This window comes from Microtus ochrogaster, chromosome 8, assembly GCF_000317375.1.
Source record: "Microtus ochrogaster isolate Prairie Vole_2 chromosome 8, MicOch1.0, whole genome shotgun sequence".
Lineage (NCBI taxonomy): Eukaryota > Metazoa > Chordata > Mammalia > Rodentia > Cricetidae > Microtus > Microtus ochrogaster.
The window spans coordinates 56,591,838-56,611,517 of NC_022015.1; the positions used below are offsets into that span (position 1 = coordinate 56,591,838).

At 43.8% G+C, this 19,680-nt stretch overlaps 1 protein-coding gene across 3 annotated transcripts in view; it reads right to left on the minus strand.

The window, feature by feature from the left end:
* Positions 1–1,426: 1,426 nt before the first annotated feature.
* The window catches only part of Pum3 (pumilio RNA binding family member 3), a 35,101-nt gene continuing 16,847 nt past the window's right edge, over positions 1,427–19,680 (minus strand). For 2 of the 3 annotated variants that reach the window (XM_005352102.1, XM_026781466.1), the window contains exons 13-18: positions 16,943–17,023; positions 11,258–11,400; positions 10,398–10,620; positions 7,667–7,754; positions 5,496–5,586; positions 1,427–1,688 (exon numbers count right to left, since the gene is read on the minus strand). In XM_005352102.1, the coding sequence (XP_005352159.1) occupies positions 1,556–1,688; positions 5,496–5,586; positions 7,667–7,754; positions 10,398–10,620; positions 11,258–11,400; positions 16,943–17,023 (759 nt within the window). In that variant the 3' untranslated portion in view covers positions 1,427–1,555. The remainder of the gene's footprint in view (positions 1,689–5,495; positions 5,587–7,666; positions 7,755–10,397; positions 10,621–11,257; positions 11,401–16,942; positions 17,024–19,680) is intronic. The other variant, XR_003377295.1, reaches the window with a different exon arrangement.

A 19,680-nucleotide genomic window follows, 5' to 3' on the forward strand; every position in this document is an offset into this window, starting at 1 on the left:
AGAGAAGAGAAGAGAAGAGAAGAGAAGAGAAGAGAAGAGAAGAGGTGTAAGGGATTCTGGTAAAAAGTTTTGGGGGAGGGTATCTGGTAATAGGGATGTAAAAACCCAAGGAAATGAAATATACTGACAGTGACTAATTACAGGAAAAGTAAAATGGCAGTGAGTACAAAATAGCAGCTCCGTATGTCATAATCCAACTCAACAATCTACATAGAACCCTTGTATCAGATGCAGCTGCACTGGGGTGAGGGAGGGGGAATGGAAGTTCACAGCATGTATTTTCTGCAGTATGATGTCAGAAGTATATAACATGTATATATTCAAATACATAATAGAAAGCATATTTAGAATCTGCCAGAGCTAAGATTGCAAGTTATTATGAGAAGTGTGAGTTTGGGGCTTAGGAGATGGCTGTTTTTGTTACAAGCTACACAAAAATGCTTTTTAAAATTACACATGTACTTTTCACTTCTAAGGATGAAACATGGAGCATCTCCATCTCTCTGAGTGGCCCTTTCTACAGAGAACTCAAATCCAACAATGATATATTAATCAGACAGAAGTAAAATCAAACTGTCTTTTCCCCATTTACCTTCTCAGTCCATGCTCAGATGCCCTGAGAATCCAACCAGTTGCGACAGGTGCTAAGCCTTTGGAAAGGCCTTAATCTACCCCAGCAGGAGAGTCCCAGATGCCACACTAGTAGTCCTGGGACCCTGAAGTAGGGGCAGGTACGGCACAGCTAGCTCCCCAGGGGCCATAACTACCCATCAGACCATCTGGAGGAAGGACGAGGCTCTGGACTGTAATGCCTGCTACATGAGCCTCAGCGGTCTACAGCCCTTCTCCAGCCTCACTGCCGAGAGCCAGCTGATCACCCCCCAGACCTCTACACTCTAGCACACTAGCCCTTACTCACCCTAAGGCCTATGATATTTTAGGGGCTGCCCCAAGGGAGAATGCTCCACCACAAGGTATTTACTCTGTAGGCCGAAATCCAGAGGTAAGACTTTCCCAGAGACCTCGACCTTAGCAATGATCCAAGGTCTAATTCCTTTAGCACGTGGCCCCCTGAACTTACCAGAGCAGCTTTCAAAGGTAACCCGCCTGAACTCAGTCTGCACAGCAGCCAGAGAAGCTGTTCCCAGGCACAGGCTGCCGCCAAGGGCAGTTCACATTACTGTTCCTGCCACACACAACCACGGAGCTTTCTCATGCCCTTCCTTCTTTCGTCAAAGAGGTCCTCAAAAGTCCACCTTTTCCAGGAAGCCTTCTCAGACTGCAGCTGGCTCCTCTCCTAAGCCAAGCCATTCAAGCACACCGCACACACCCAGGCCCATCAATCACAGCAGTCTAAAGTCACACCGCCAGGTGATCTGGGCAGTACTCGGCCTGACGGATGACACAGCTGGTATCAAACAAAAAGTCTCTTTCAGAAACAATTTTATATAAATAGGTCCTTTAACAAAGAATGCATGTACAGAGTGTCCAGTTATGAGTATGGGGATCTGCCCTTCTCCATGGAAGCGGGCCTCAGCTTGCTCGACCAGCACGCCTATGCGGTCAGCTTCTCCAGCAGAGTTTCCACTCCTCTGCTGGTGCTTTTGTTTTTTTCCAACGTTGGAATCAGGCTTTTGAGTCCAGCTTTCACTTTGTTTACAACTTCCTGGTCACAGCTCTGAAGAAGGCTAGACAAAGGAAAAGGTTTGACAAAATTAAATGTCATCAAAGTGCTGAACCTGCAACACCACCATATGGACAGCGTAACCAAGCCATTGTTCGGTCATCTCCTGCAGCGATCTACACACAGTGTTTTACACTGATTTTTTTAAAATTCATTGGATGAGCCCAGTGAGATGACTCAGCAGGTAGAGGCTCCCGCTTCTTACCAGTCCGGAGGACCTGAGCTCCATCTCTGGAACCAGAGGCAGAAAGAGAACTGACTCCTGCAATTTGCTCCCTGACCAGGACATGTGTGCTGTGGCATGTATGTACGTGCAGATACCCACACCTAACAACTAACAACGAAATGGAGTTGAAAAAAATTTAAAATTCACCAAATAAATGAGAGCCAACAGACTACATTCTTAAACTACGGAAAGGCTTTTTAATCTTGTGGGTGGAGTCACCGAGACAAGAGGCCATTCACTTCCTTAAATGGTTTGGCAGGTGTGGCGGTTTGAATGAGCATGGACCCCACAGGCTCATAGATTTCAAAGTTTGGATCCCAGTTGGTAGAACTGTTTGGGAAGGATCAGGATGTGTAACCTTTGGGGTTTCAAAAGCACACACCAGACCCAAACTTGCTCAATCTCTCTGCCTCCTGCTTCTGGAACAGAAGTAAGCGCTCAGCTACTGCTCCAGTGTCCCATCTGCCCCTCTACTGCCATGGTGCTCACCGACTTACCTCCTGAAACTATAAACAAGCCCCACTGCCCCAGAAACTTTTCTTTTATTAGCTGCCTTGGTCATGGGTATCAGGCCACAGAGACAGAACAGTGGCTCAGAGCAGGCTACCGTCCTACCTGGGCAACCGCTGAAAAGCAAGACCACAGGCTTTATTCGCTTGCTGACACTACGGCGCCACAGGCATAGAGACAGCCAAGGAACACTGTGAACTCACCCCAGTGAACACATGTGGCGGGCAAATCATGGAAGAAAGCGAGGGTTAGTGACCACGTCACTGAACTCCACACCTACAACACCTGTCACTGAACTCCACACCTGTGCTGTGGAAGTGAAGGGCTTTACTAACCACACAACCCAGAGCATGCTGACTGTCTACGACTCAGTCTCCTGGTCTGGAGAACAGGAGACACAACTCACCTTCTCATCCAGGTTCTTGCACATACTGGGTACAAATTCCACCACTGATAATGTGCATTTCAAGGCTGCACTCTGGTGCCAAGCTAAGCCACATTCACACTAAGCCCACACTCAACACACTAAGACACACTCACACTAAGGCCACACTCAAGACTGAGCAGCACTCCCCCTATCCCACACTCAAGACTGAGCCGCACTCCCTCTCTTCCACACTCAAGACTGAGCTGCACTCCTGCTATCCCATACCCAAGACTGAGCCACACTCATGCTAAGCCTACACTCACCACTAAGCCATACTCATAGCAAGCCCACATCTAGTCACTGAGCTGCACTTAGGCTAAGCCCATGCTCAGCCACTGAGGCAGGCCCCCAGTTCCCAAAGGGCTGCTTTTTAAGGTAGAGCTTGATACTTAGTAAATACTCAATAATGTGAGCCATTAAACAAAGCTGGGTTACAGGCACCAGACTGTGGGCCACCAGGCCCACGTTCTTTAGGATCACATTTAAATGTCAACCTCTGAAACAGTCTAGAAAGAGATTACTTGACATTTTCAAAAGTCCCTAGTGCCAGTGACTTCCATTATGTCCACAAAGAGGAAGGTGTGTGAGCAGGACCAAGCAGCATCCTACAGCTAAAGTGCCCTGAAATAGATCTGTCACTTGTCTTTATGTTAACACCTTGGCTAAACGGCCACATAGTACATAATATCAGTACAAGTTAGCAGCTAAACACAGACACAATGAAATGCATCTACATGCCTTGCTTTCTTAATAAATTTAAGATTATCATTAACTTTTTGTCTTATAAGCAAGAAAACCCAGCAAAGCTCAATGACTTCCCAAGTCACACAGTAGGCAGGAGCTGAGATAGACTAACTAGGTCCTAAGTTCTTAGGTGCTAGAGAACTCTACAGAGTTATTTCTCAGCCAGCATACAAAGCTTTTTCCTCTTTCCAACCAAAATGGTCTTTCCGTAACTCAATAATGACTGTGGTGAACAGACAAACCCAGCATTATATATTCCTCAAAGAAAACACACACTTCAACTACAATGCAAACAGGCAGAGAGTTTGGCAAACAAACGCTACTCAAGTACCCAGCAAATTAAGATGGTTGCATTTAAAGCCACAGAACAGTTCAAGCTCTGTTTGGAACGTCCGACACTGCATGTGTCTCCACACAGTTCCAGGCAGAGCTCCGCAAGAAGCACACTGGATCATTCTTCTGTGATGAACCCACGGAGTGCTGACCAATGAGCACTCTTTACACACTAATTTCATGGCATCACTGAGCAGAATGAAAGCATGTCAGTAGGTGTTAACATTCCCAACGCCTGGTAAAGGGATGCAAGACAAAAAACTTCCTGTCACAGCAAACGGGCTCTGGCTCTTTAACATCCACTGCAATTTGAACTCACTTCTCTAAAAACAGAGAGCCTGATCTGCATGTAGTACCCATGCAGTCGAAGACCCTGAGTGACCTAAAATTGAATTCTCGCTATGTACAGCAGACCAATGGTATGCTGGAGTTTTTAACCTATTGCTTACAAACCACACAATATAGTGCACAGTTCCACAAAGAAGGTGGAAGCTTCAAAGGGCAGACTCTGTTTTCTCATTGTTAGCAGAAGTACTGGTTAGTTCTGTCAATTTGATGCAAACTATAGAGTTACCAGGGGGAAAAAGAAACCTTATTGAGGAACTGCCTCCATCAGACTGGCCATGGGGGCATTTTCTTAACTGTTAATTACAGAGGAGGGCCCAGCAACTGTGCCAGTACTAGGCAGGCGGGCTGCGTTAGAAAGGTAGCAGAAGGTACTGGGAGCAGACTGGCAAGCAGCATTTGTCCGTGGTCTCTGCTCCAGGTCCCTCCTTGAGCTTTCGCCCTGACTTTCCTCAGTAATGGACGGGAGTTGTAAGGTGAAATAAACCCTTTCCCCTTGAAGCTGCTTTTGGCCAGTTTAATAACTGAGAATCAAACTAGGGCAGCAACACAGTAGAAGAAAAACAGCAGCTGATTCAAACAGCACACAGATGTTATAAGGCGGGCATTTTTAACAATGACCTGGAAATTTAAACTCAACATAGCCTAGCCCAGAGAACAATCAGAAGCAAGGTCTCTATTTACATATCTCATTTCACAGACCCTTTACCAATTCCAGAATCCCTAAAGACAATGAAAAAAACAACAGTATAGTTCGGCATGACTTAAAGAGCTTTGCGACCGTTTCCAAAGGCATATAACTTACTCATTAAGAGAAAATGTAAGTGTGTTTTGTCAAAACTATAAATCTAATGAAACTATGTACGCTGTAAATGCCAAAATTCTGTGCTCTCTGACACTCAAAAGATGAGTTAAATCTGAGGACTGAAGAGCTACATTTGTTTTAAGTTATGTCTGTTTACTGTCTGTGTGTGAGCGCACAAGGCTCCTTGCCACACTGTGTGTACAGGGACTGACGACTCGGGGTGTATTCCTCTCCTGTCTTGTGGGTCTCGGAGATGCAACTCTGGTAGCCAAACTTGGTGTCTCACCAGCCCCTACATGAACCTTTGAATGTTTGTCTAGACCATGAGTGATGGACAGTCCCACATTATTGGGAGTAAACCCTAGACCAAGAAGCAAAGGTAAAGGAGTGTGCGTGTGTGCTGCACGCACTACCCACTGACCTGGAAAGAATAATAGCGCCTCGGTTGATGCTGGCCCAGGACTTGAGGTTCTTCATGCCAACGTGCTCTACAAGGGTCTTTGCAAAACAGCCTGCAACATAGACGGGGACTCAGTAAGGACATGCACACTCCCAACCCGCATCTCAATGTCCTAAGTTACAAATGTTTCAGCAGAAAAGTTAAAAATAACCCTCACCTAAAACCACTAAAATGCTAGCACAGATTTAGTACAATTTTGTAATTCTGATGCAAATTTTTGGCAGTAATTACCCAAGGAAATTTTTTTTTTTTTTTTTTTTTTTTGGTTTTTCAAGACAGGGTTTCTCTGTGGCTTTGGAGCCTGTCCTGGCACTAGCTCTGTAGACCAGGCTGGTCTCGAACTCACAGAGATCCGCGTGCCTCTGCCTCCCAAGTGCTGGGATTAAAGGCATGCGCCACCATCGCCCGGCTCTGCAAATTATTTTAAAAAGCTCATTTGGTCACATCTACATTTCTTTGTAATATTTAATGATTCAACCTTGACCTACTCAGGAAGTAAATGTTTGACAGTGCTACTTCACATGTGGCCAAAATCGGTCCCCCTGATGTAGAAAAGTTTAACTGGAAGGAACTGATAATGTGGTTAGTGGCTAAAGAATGACCATGTGGGTTAGTCATGGCAATTTCTCTCTATGATGCTTGCATGGCTGTATATCAAAAATAATTAATTATGCCTGTGGTCCTGGCTCTAAAGTCTGAGGCAAGCATCTTATTCACTGTGTGTTCTATGTGCAACTCACTCTCAGTCAGTTCTAGTGACTGATGGAGGAAAAGGTGGCCTATGTTGAAGGCAAAAATCCCAAGTAGGTACCATGCATAATAATGAAGCCAAAGATACTCACGGAGCCCACCTAGCTCTTCACGGTAAGCAGGGGCAGCAATCAGCCAGTGAGGTGATCGAAACATGTTCTACACTGTGTGCACTTATTTCTAGATGCTACCAGTCCCCCATTAAGGGTGGACTCTAAGTCTTCCAAAGACTCAGGTAGCCTCACTGTCCAGACAGAGAGAACATGGTAAAAGTAACACGGGCTGACTTTTGAGGATTAACCATGAGGCATAAGCATACGTGTGCATTGTTTCCTTGGGATGCTCAGTCTAAGACCCAATCAGCGGGCACAGCACTTACTTACTGCATAAGCATTGAGAACCTGAGCTCAAATTCCTAGGACCTATGTAATGCGGAGGAGGTTATTATTATATACTCACTCCTATAATTTCAATGTTCCTAGGTGAGATGAGAGGTAGAAACAGGAGAATCCCTAGAAGCACAATGGCCAGATAGCCTCACCTGGCCTCCACACGTGCCATGACACACACGTGTCTATACTCACACACATATGTGCCACAAACAAAAAATTAAAAAAGAACCACCATGTGTGCCAGCGGTCTAGGAAGAGGAAGTGAGGCTGCTGGCTCCAAGCTAAGACTGACCATTTTGTGAGTGAGCTACAGTCACAGTGCTATGCTCCAACATCCAACTGTTTGCCCTGAAAGGCAGACAGAGGCAAGCTCCACCAAACCCCAAATGACTGCTCAGAGACTCCCTAAGCTCTGAGGTAGTTTGTCACATAGCAATACAAAACCAGAGAGACAGACACACTCATTTGTGCTTGAAAGTGACAACCACTCCAAGCCAACAGCCATCTTTGAGGACTTCTAGCATTTTTATTATGGAAAAATCATTAGGAAATCCTTTGGACACTAACAACTTGTCTAACTCATTTAAACTATGCATAGACTTTTTTTTGTTTTTAATAATGAAAGGGTTGCTTCAACTCCATATTATACTTGAATACTAGAAGCATCTTATCTAAAAACTGGATCTAAAAACAGTCCCAAGCCATGACCTTATGATGGTGCTGCCCTACATGAATGGCCCAGCCAGCCACAGCACTACAGGTGGTCTCAAAAACAAATTCATAACCTGCCACCCCTTTCAGCTGCTGTAACAGTTCAAACAGTATGGCTGGAAAGCAGTCCACCAATGCGCTGCAGCCCAGCCCTTGACATTTAATCATTACCTTCTCACAGGCTTGATTTTCACACACTTAGCAAATCCCACCGGGACCTAAATGACCAGTATAAAGTCCAGAAATGCAGAAATTCCAAAGATAAGCCACACACCCTACCTTCTCTTCCATTTTCTTTCCTCTTTTTATCTTGCTCTATTAACCATTTGAGAACGAGATGTCCTGCAGGATGCTCAGCAACATGCAGCTACAAGAGAACCCGAACCGTGTTATTTCAAAAGCTGCCATCCCTCTCTGGCCCATGAGCCTATCTCTACCCCATGGATAGACATGGATGCAGTTAAGTTTCACGGTTAAAGAAACCTTTATCCAGAAAACCCATCACATTCCCAGGGTGCCACAAGCACAGCTATGTGGGAGATCTCAGCCCCTGCAAGGTAGTTCAGCGATTAGCTGAGTTTCTGTTTGAACAGTACCACACAATGCTTTACAAATCAGGTGAACCTACCAACTCTTCCTACGGCAATACACTGATGTGAAATACAAATACACCTCCTGGAAGAACACTACATAGTGTTTAAATACCATTCACTACCATGACCTAGTGAGCAGGCCATGAAAACATCTGCAGCTTACTTGCTGGCCTTACCAGCTGTTCTCACAGTAACAGCAGTCTCCCCTCACTCATTTAGTATGAAAAGTAATAAGCGCTCACTGAGAGCAACATTTCATCACACATTTGTCTGATTTGCTCCAGGAAGCCAGGGGCCTGAGCTTGCTCTTCCCATCTACATGTCAGTAGCACGCCAGGCACTCAATACTCATTCTTTTTATTCAGAATCAAATGCATGTGGGCATTAAGCATTGCTGAGTGCCAGACTTGACACAAGGCTAGAAGAAAAGAGATGGAAAGAGTAACTGCTGTGAGAATGCGCGGGACTGTTTACTCAACTGACAGCCCCTAGCCTGTTTCCTCTAAAGGCTGTGTTCTTTATTCCCCCCAGGAGGTGAAAGCCCAAAGATCAGCGAAGCAGAGCAGCCAGCCTCTAGTTCTTACCTCTATGAAATCCTCACACCGAAGGGGGTATCCTGTCTCTACAAGCCCTCAGCCTAAGATGCTGTCTCCTCCTGACTTAATTTCCTCTCCACCCAACCATCACTCCTGTCTCCACCTCCCTAGTACTGGGATTAAAAGTGTGTGATCCCAAGCGCTGGGAACAAAGGTGTGACAAGGCTGTGTTTTTAAGGGCCACATCCTCAATGACTGTAAGCAGATCCAGGCATCCTGTCACTCTGCCAGAGATTGGTCTGGAAGCAGATTGACTCAAACCAATTCTAGCAATGACAGGGCAGGAAAGTCGCCTGGAGACCATCTTCCAGCCAAGAAAAGGCCCCACTGTGAAGAGATGCTGAGGCTGTGGAAGTTGGCTATGACTAGGACACAGCACACAGGAAGATGGCAGAGAAGAGCTGAGCAGGGGAGGCAGACTCTGCCCAGTGCAGCAGCACCTCTGCATTGTGATGACTTCATGGTGCTACGACAGCACCCATTATTTGCAGCCCATGGACTGCTGATCAGAACTAGACAGACTACTAGTTTCAAGTCTCTGGAACTGAACTAAAATGCAGATGTTAGCGTTCAGCTAACATAAAGGCATGCATAAAAGTGACGTGCATGCTGTCTCTCTAATGGATTCCAAACTCTAAGGGCAGGGAGTATCTTTTTAAGCATTTCTGACAGATTTATTGCTTTTTCGATTAATGAATGAAAGGCTGAGAACTCGAACAGCTTACTTTATATCCTTGAGCGATGCCAGGGATCATAATGAAAGGTTATTCTATTTAGCACATAAAGGCTTTTGTCAGACTGAGTGACAGCAGAGGTCAAAGCTTCAAAAACTGGTCATTCCCTAGAATCAGCTAGTTCTGAGCTCTGCGTGCTTACAAGCCAGCACAGGACAAAGGCCCTGTGTGATCCGGCCTCTGCCTTCCTCTTGTTTGTTGGCTATTTTCAAGTGGGAGTCTTGGGCTCAGTAGCTCTCCCTTCCTCAGGCTGCAGGACCCTCCCCACAGCCCACATGCCTCTTTCTACTATTCTTGCCTGAGCTGCTAAGCCTTCAGGGTTCAGTTTGGCTTTTCTGTTTCCAGGAAGGCTACCTGGGGACAAGCTGGGTCTTACACAATCCCACCAAACTCAATTTTCCTTCATAGTTTTTGTTTCAATATTAACTTAAATAATTAATATTCAAACAGTGTGCCTTCCAAAAGGCAAGCTTTTGGGGTGCTAGTTAGCACTTAATGTAATCAGTGACCTTAAGATGCAATGCAGAATCACACCATGTCCAAGAAAATACAAGCAAGAGTGATCAGAATGAGCAAGTATATTGTTAGAGAGTCTCATCCAGCTCAGGCAGGCCCTGGTCTCCATAGGTAGCAGAGGACAAATAACTTTGAGCTCTTATTCCTCCTGCCTCTGTCTCTCAAGTCTACGGTTTGTAGGTATGCATCAAGCTGAACAGGTTTTTAATGAGTCAAAATCAGGAAAGATTTCACAGAGAACTGTGGGCCCCGGGATGTGTTAGCCTTGTACTGATGAAGCACAGGCAATAGAGAAAAGGACAGCATTTCACACTGCAGGAAGCAGTTACAACAGCAAGCATGGACTATTTTGGAAAGGTAATAAAGGGCCAGTCACAGATGTTTAAGAGGCATAGCACGTGACTTCAGGCAGTATAGAATCACTGCATTTCTGAGAAGGACAGGCACTATGGCGCTCTGGTCTGTTTGAATGTGCTACTGGCATTACTGCTAACACTCTGTAGTGTCCATGACTGCGGCTTCTGCAGGCCCCGTGGCTCTGCTGCCTGTACTATAATCAACTGTACATCACCTCTCCGTCCTTGCCACCAGGATGCAGTTCCACAGCTGCCAAACTGGCGATGGCATCCATGGCAGGCTGAACATCTCCAGTAGCAGATCCCAGGATGTCAGACACCAACACACACGCAGACCTGTCCAGCACCACCTCTTGCGCATGTCCTTGCAGGTGGTTTAGCAAAGCTGGGGAGATGGATTCTAAGAGCTCACGCCGGCGGATGGCGGTGTCTTTCTTACTGTCGGAATATGATGAATGAGGTGGTAAGATAAATGGCAGATCTTGTTATCACAACCCTCTAGGAGCTTATCCCAACCTGGGCTACCCACTACTGTAACTGTCTATCCTGCTGAGGATGCGGACAGTGAGGGAGTGAAGGCTGCAGACTGGGCATCTTTCCATTGTCATGATCTCAACACTGCCTGGCAAGGAACAGGACTTCAATAAAGGAAGTTGCTTTCTACACTACAGACAAACAACCCTCCCAAATCCAGGCAGTCTTAAACCAGGTAATAACAAATCAACATGCAAGACAGGACGTGTTCAGAGTACTTCATAGACTCTGCTCTCAAGACATTAAAACACATGATGCCAGGAGCCTTGAAAGTAAAGCAAAACAAAAAAAAATCAAAATACACACTACTGGGTGCCAGGTCTGCTCAGGGGGACCTTCAGTCTGACACTGCCATTTCCTTTCAAGGTATGGTCTGAGACCACCAAACTCTCATGCATAACAGGGAATTCACTAAGAAGTTTTAGAGAAATAGAGGGAGAGAGGGATGAGCGTACAGAAACTTCTTGGTGCATACATCCCTCACAAAGAATCAAGCACCCAGGCAGAGGAACAAGGGGTCAAGCTATCAGCCGCCAGTTACCTGTGTGCATTGCCATCACCCTTCTGCAGAAGCTCGATGATTTCTGGAACCGTGTGGGCGGGATCTCTGGGACTCAGCAAGTACAACAGGACTTTCCTCCCGTATTTGTCATTTACTATGCTGGGCAGGGAACTGATGATTTCCTATACAATTAACAAACAAAAAGCACCCTTGCAGCACTATTTACATTCCAAGTTCAGATGGGATTTGATGGGAACGAGCAACACAACCTTGGCTATTTCCCTCCGCGCACTTACTAGCAAATGTGAAGTTAATTCTGACATGTCTTATCAAAACTCCAAGAATTACATTCAGAACATAGTGAATTATCTACTGTGGCTGTCATTAGTGAATAACCTGTTCGTATTAATGGATCAAACCCAAGGACTTTAAGAGCTTGGAAGAGCTATCTCCACTCATGAGGAGGAGTATCTGGACTGCTGTTACTAAGGACAGCACCTGCTGTGATCGGAGCAGACGAGGGTCACTTTGCAGGAGCACTCTGTGTAGCATGAGCCTTGATGAGGCACAGGCCTCAGAACTTCCCTGCTGGGACAGGAGAGAGGAAGCTGCCCTGTGGAGTAGGAAGTTGATACAGGCTCAGCTGGGCTGCTAATATAGCAAACCAAGGCTGTTTACTATAGTGAGAAACAGGTGTCGTACAATCAGAGTGCGGTCATCCACTAGCTATGTTTACAGGTCAGGATCAGAAGCAGAGATCTGACTACTCCTGACCTTGACTGAAAAGCTGTCATATCCAAAGGAAGCATACACCGTCCTCATAAAGGAAGAGACCCTCCCAAGATGACATAAACTCAGGATTGTTATTTTTTTAAACAATTAAAAAAAATGTTTTTATTGTGTGTACGGGTGTTTTGTCTACATTCATGTCTGTGTACAACATGCATGATATACCCACAGGAGCCAGAAAAGGGTATCAGATCCCCTGCGATTAGAGTTACAGAGAGTTCTGAGCTGCTATGTAAGTTCTGGGTATTGAACCTGGATCTTCTGGGAAAGTAGCCAGTGCTCTTAGCCATGGAACAAAGCCACTGCTCCAGTCCCTAGTCTGTCCTTAAAAACCAAACCAAATCAACCCAAACAACCAAACCACCATTCATTACTAAATAATGATTTTAGTAGTATACAGGGCTAAACTAAAAGTCAGTCATCCATGGCTCAGAATACAGCACAACTCAGACTCTCGTGTTCGTTGATAAAACCCCAGGCTTCCCTCAGCTTTCTGCACCAGTCCACATCCGTCTGATACCCAATGACAGGCGCTCGCACTGGCTACATGTTGAAATGGAACCAGACACCGCTTAGCGCTAAATAATCCCCCTCATAACTAGCTTCCAGAACTACAGCTGGCTCCTCATCCAGCTCTCTGAATCACTTCTGAACCCAAGGTCACACATGATTTCCACACACACATGAAGGCTTGCAGAAATAGGTCTAACCATCTAAAATGCATCCATAATTTCAATCACACCAGAAAAATGCAGAATTCATTATAGGGTGTGGAGTTCTTTTCATTATCTCAAAGTAAACAAGTCTTAAAGTAGCATTATTATCCATGCTTTCAATAATGAGATGGTTTATGACTCCAACACAGGGAACCTTTAGTATGCCCTCAGTGTACCATGAACTGACATCTTTCTCATGGCATAATGAAGAGCCACCACAGTGGACTCCACTGACAGCCCCCCCCCCACAAGGACTACTTTCATGGCGCAGTCTGTGCACAACATCTATGCATAGACACATTCAGTTCATTTGCTCTACCCATGTCCAGGCTCCATGGCATTCTTAAGAGGGCTAGTAGTTCAAAACAAAGGTGCATACAGGAAACGTGTCCACATTTTCCATAAGGGCAGAAACAAGCAACAGAAACTTGAGACTTGAGCCTGTAGTAAACACACTGCTATAATAGGACATATATGGGAATGATGAAACTAGTCACAGGGAGCTAAAATCTAGTAGAATAAGCAAGAGAATTAATAGAAAGTTAAAAATAATAGGAGAGACTTAAGTACTAGACAGTTGAGTGAGGTCAGATTACTAGGAAGCCAAGTACTGTAAAGACAGGACTTTATGCAGAGGCCACATCTTTGGCTGCACTAAGGGCATGATGTATTCTCTCCATTCTCGACTCCCTCCCTCTTTACTGAACACCTAGCCTATCTCACTCATGTAAGCATCTGCTCTGTGGGCATTTCTGAGTTTATAAGTTCTGTCAGATCACAGCTAACTGCTAAAAAATGAATGAAAATAACCAAAGGAAAAAGTCAAGTGAGAGGCAGATGTGGCTGAGGGAGCAGGGCGCACTACCTGGCATTTGGCCATAGGAAACAAAGAATGATCATCAGCCTATGATTTCAACCTGACACTTTGGTAAGACCAATTACTCTGAAGAGAACACCTAGCCACACTGGGTTTTCTTAGAGCCTGGGTGGGAAAGAGTCACTCACAGTACTCTACTGGTTAGTGTTGACTATCAGTTTGGTACAACCTAGGATCATCTGAGAAGAGTCTCACTGGGGAATTATCAGGAATAGGTTGACCTCTCAGCATGACTGTAGGTGAATCATCTTGCCTGGTAACTGATGCAGGAAATCCCAGTTCACTGTGGGAAGCTCTATTCCCTAGGAAGGGGTACTGACCAGTATAAAGAAAACTCCAGCCAACAAGCAAGAATCCATGTGTTTCCTCTGTCTGTCCTTGACTGTGTATGCGATATTTAATGCCTGACCTGACTTCTCCATTAGGAGGGTCAATTGTAAGCCAAATAAAACCTTCTTCCCCAAGGTTGTTGTTTTGTTTTTAAAGTTTCACAGCTACAGAAATGAAACCAGAATACCCATATATGTGATAAGAATTCTATGGAATAGCAAAAGCCAATAAAAAGGAAAAACAATTTCTGGGGTGTTCCTGTTTTTGTCATTGTTTGTTTGCTTCTGGTTTGCGGTGGTAAGGGACTGAGTCAAGTCTCTCATGTGCTTTCGAGGTGCTCTGACATCAACTACACGCCCCCTCCTCCAGAAAGGGTTTGCTTTCTGTTTTTGTGATAGAGTCTTATGTACCCTAAGCTGACCTCAAGTTGCTTTGTGACCAAGGGTAACCTTGAACTTCCTATTCTCCTGCCTTCACCCTCTAGTTTTTAAGAGTATAAGAAATACTAATCAGCACCATGAATATAAAAACTACAGACTTCAGTACATTCACTAGCAGACTACTTCCTACTAGTCACTGAAAATAAATGCAACACACAAAGGTGGGAAAATTATGCTCTACAGGGCAAATCCTGTCTGTGTTCACGTTCTACACACCCATCAAGCTAAGAATGCTTTTTCTTTTCCTTCCCATTTTACACTGCAAAGCATTCTTTAAAAGTATAAACAAGACAAACCATATATGGCCCATAAGGCCTAAAGTAATTACCATCTAGCTCTTCACAATAAATAAATGAATAAATGAATAATAAATAAATCTCACTATTGAGCCAGGCTGGCCCATCCTCCAGGTTTGTTGGCCTCTCAAGTGGTGGGATTATAGGTGTGAGCCATTACAATGAGCCAGGTTTTACTGATTTGTGTCAAATGATAGAAGACTAAGTAGTTGGCATATTATTCTTAGTAACTTAAATTATTTGTTAAAGATATGGCATTTAAAATATGCATCAATACTTCTTCATTCCCAAACAGCAAATGACCAGGTACCCATCCCTTTCTTAGCAAAGCTGCCATGAAACTAGCCAAAGCACATGAGAATAAATGGAATCGTTTCCTTTGGAAGTATGTTCATTCTGGGGAGGAAAGCAGGTGGGCGACAGCTTGAGTTTATTTTGAAAGGTCAAAGAAAGGTACAGCTGACCAGGTTGAGATTCCAACTTGACATTCTGGGAAGCACGGATACCCTAAGTGGAGTGCTTGGCAATGCTCAACTTTCCTGGTAATTTTTAAAAAGCACCGCAACTGAATCCTGTGGTGGATGGGTGGGAAAATACAAGAGCAATGAACATGTCACAACTTTATCACTAACTCCGGGGTTTAATGATACACAGAAAGGTGGAGCATTTGTCAGCGAGAGGCGCGTCCATGAGAGCTGCCTCCAGTTCGCCTTCAGGAATGTGGGTTCCACAGCTGTGGACCTCAAACAGATAAGTGCAAGAAACGAAAATGGCTTCAACGGTAACTTGAAGAGAGACAAATGGTTGGAAAAGACTAACCCAGCAGATAAATCTGGCAAGTCCTGAGGGGCACTTGTTTCCCTTGAGATGCATTTGGAGCGGCAAGGCACATTTTCGTTTTTGTGAAATATTACACAAAGCAAACTTTCAACAGGCCAGCCAGTTTCCATTTTCACAGAACAGCTTTATTCATAGCCGATTCTACGGCCTCACATCTCTGTCACAGGAATGAAAAACAATCACTAGTGATTGGAGTCAAAAGGGTCCTAAAGTCACAAGGAACATGTCAAAATATTCAGTCTGTGACACAAAGTCTTGCCAACTTGTTTCTTCCCACAATCCCATTCCCCCAAAAGTCACCACCACTTCAAGAAGAGTCAAGAATGGAGCTGGAAGGTGGCAGCGAGGGCATGAGAAACCCGCAACTGGGCTTTCCAGCTGCCGTCTAGGAAGCTTCCCCCTCCCCCCTTCTATTAGGGATAAACTCTGTAAGCAGTCAGCTACCCTCACCCTGTCAGACTAGAGAGGCCACAGCACCCCCACCTGACCACAGGCTTTGCTCCACGGACTCTGTAGGAGTCTCACTTGTCAGGACAATTTCTCCAAGACTCCACATACAAACACAAGGGTGCATGGGACTTCCTGGTTAACAATATGTGCTTGCAAAACTAATCAGTTTTAAAAACATTTCCAATTTTGGTCATTGCTACCAATACTGAGATTTCTTGTCCCTAGTTTGGCAATCTCTCCCTTGTCGAGCCAAAACTTGTGCATACTACACAGAAGGCAGGCTCAGAGAATCAGAACGAGAGCAGGAAGGTCAGAGAGAGAAGGAGACACCCAGTTGCCACCACCATGTCTACTTTGGGGCAGCTCTGCCTAGAGTTCTGAAGTCAAGGGCAGGGATGAAGACGTTTACTCAAGCATTACCACCTTATGGTCACTGTATTAGACCTGAGCAATCGCTAAGAGGTAAGAAGGCAGTTAGGACACCGATTTTAACAGAAGCTTTTGTTAAGGGTGTCACAAGCACAGCTGAATGGGTTTTAGGTGTTCTCCACTAGCAGCTTAGCCAAGCACATAGGGACAGATGAACTGGACAGCTGTGCAGAGGCTGCTTGCCCACAGCAAGTGTATTAAATTGTAGAATCACTAAACAAGGCAATCACCAAATAATTACCAATCATATCCAAGCACTGCTTTGCTTAAAAAAAAAAAAAAATTCAATGCAACCTTAATCCAAAGTCAGGTAAAAATGTCAAGTCATGTTGTAACCATGGCCATTTTGGTCTTTAAAACAATTACTATCCAGTTACAAGGTTGGGATGCATACAGGAACAGAGCAAGTCTGTAAAATAAGACACAACTAAGGCAACTAAAGTCACAGTCAACATGGACAAAAGCACAAGTCAAAGAGTTTACATAACATGTGAAATTAAACTCCAGCACTGGCCACTGGCCGATGTGACCAACCCCAGCCCATCCCAATTACTTACTGATATGATTATCTGCTTCACAAGCTTAGTATCATCAATACAATCAAATGCTGCCAGTAAAACCAAGTGCGAGTACTGGCCCTGTAAGAATGGGGAGACAGAAAGGGTTAAAAACAATTGTATGGTGGACTGGTGAACCAGTCTTGTGGGTAAAGGCGCTTGCTGCCAAGCCTGATGACCCGAATTCAAGCCCCAGAACCTGAATGGTGGAAGAAGAGAACAGACTTTCCAAAGTTGTCCTCTGACCTCCACATATGTGCCCAGCACCCATCTCCAACACAGAAACTAAACAACTAAATACAAAAAAAACAAAAAAAAAAACAAGATAAAGTAACAGCAAACCTAGAAAGCCAGGTATGACAGCATATGCTTTTAATCCCAGCATCTCAGGGGCAGACAGATCTCTGAATTTGTGTGCAGCCTGGTCTATGCTATCATGACATAGTGATATAAAACAAAATTTTCCTCTTACACACTCTACCCACAGAGCCTACACGATAGTCTGTCCAACCTTATGCAAACAAGGTGAGTCAAAACCACTCAAAAGAACCACCTAATTAATGAGATAAAGTTGATTTAGCAAAAAAGAAAAGAAACAGAAAAGCATACTTGTCAAATAGGACAAACATCCAATTAATGAATGGCTACTTCAAAATTTTAAATGAGACAATTAAATGAAGGATTAATTGGGGGAGGAAGGCATGTGCATACAACTACATACAGGAACTATTCAAATTACCAAAAAAAAAAAAGAGAAATGGCTAATCTCAGGAATATTTATATACACACACATAAATATACATCATAAAATATACACATATATTCATAAAATTATGAATATATACATATTTATAAATTTTCTGTACATACACAGAAAATTCTAGAAGGCAAAACATAGTCACCCCTGGGTCAAAGGACTAAAAATTATTTTATTTGTTTGTCCAATTGCTTTTATTGTACATTGTTGAATTTCTTTGAAAATATAGCTATAGAACAGGCACCAAAGCTACAGAGAAACCTTGTCACAAAATACCAAAAAAAAAAAAAAATTAGTCGGGCAGTGGTGGCACATGCCTTTAATCCCAGCACTTGGGAGGCAGAGGCAGGTGGATCTCTGTGAGTTCGAGGCCAGCCTGGTCTACAAGAGCTAGTTCCAGGACAGGCTCCAAAGCTACAGAGAAACCTTGTCACAAAATACCAAAAAAAAAAAAAAAATTAGTCGGGCAGTGGTGGCACATGCCTTTAATCCCAGCACTTGGGAGGCAGAGGCAGGTGGATCTCTGTGAGTTCGAGGCCAGCCTGGTCTACAAGAGCTAGTTCCAGGACAGGCTCCAAAACCAGAGAAACCCTGTCTCAAAAAAAAAAAAAAACCAAAAAACAAAAAACAAAAAAAAAAGAAAAAAAGAAAGAAAGAAAAAAAAAGAAAGATAGAAAGAAAATAGCTATATCTATAGATATTTAAAACCAAATAGTCAAAACAAAAATAGGATAAGAGCTAGGTACTGTGGTACATCCCTATAACTTATGACACCTTTAGGTATTTATTAGAGGGAGACCAGAAGACTTCTATATGTTCGAGAACACCCCCAATCTACACACTTGAGTTCTAGAGGCTACACGGTTGGTTTCTTCTTAAACAGCAAAAATCCACAAGTTTCAAAACAAAAAAACAAACAAAAAAGGAAACTTCCCTAAATCCACACACAACAAAAAGTACACCAACTATATACACCATAATGGCCCCAAGAAGTAGATAAAAATCACTGCTTGTAAGAGTAGAAAGGGGCATTCACAAACACACTCTGTCTACAATCACCTCTGAGTTTAACTTTTGGGGGAAAGCAGGCATCTTCACGCTGGTTAGAACATAAAGTGGTTTTCTTCTTTGGAAAGCAATTGGCAATATACAAAATACAACATGCATGTATGTTCTCATCTAGCAATTTTAGCTCTAGGGATTTACCCTAGACATGCTTCCACATACATACATGCACAGACATACATATAGCAACTGATATATATATAGATACATATATATACATATATATATAATTCATAATTTAAGGACTCTAAAAACAATTCAAGATTCCAACAGAAAGGACTGACTAAGCAAATCATGGTACAGCCATGTGATGGAACACATCAAAAACTCCTTGTTTCCACTGTCAGGCAGGCACAGCACAACAAACTGCAAGCAAGGCATTTCTGTATGAATACAGAAGTTGGACCACAACTCAATTTAAAATGCAGACGCTGCGGTACCATCTTTTAAAGGCACCATCACACTGAACAAAGAGCAATGGTCATCTCTACTGAAGTCGGCAATCAGCCCATATTAATTACACAGGGGAGCAACAGGCAATCCCACAATCACATCTAGACACTGAACAATGCTTCTCTCTGGAGCGGAAACCCAGAAACCAGCAAACACCACCTTGATTTAAAACTACCATAAACACTCCACAATAATTCTGTTCAAGGCACTAAGACAGACCTAATACCAGGACTGAAAGAAGTCTCAATAAAATTTTAAAGACTGGAATAGTAAAATAAAAGTATAAAAACCTCAAAACTGAACAATAACATCTGGAATTCTAAATAACTGACAGCTCAAATCTATTAAGTTCTGTTTGTTTACCTTCTCTCTCAGAAGTAATTCTTAAATTACAGATGTCAGATTGCTAGGTCTGTTACTACCACAATGCCAAACTCGGAAAGGATCTCAAAAAATGAATTGG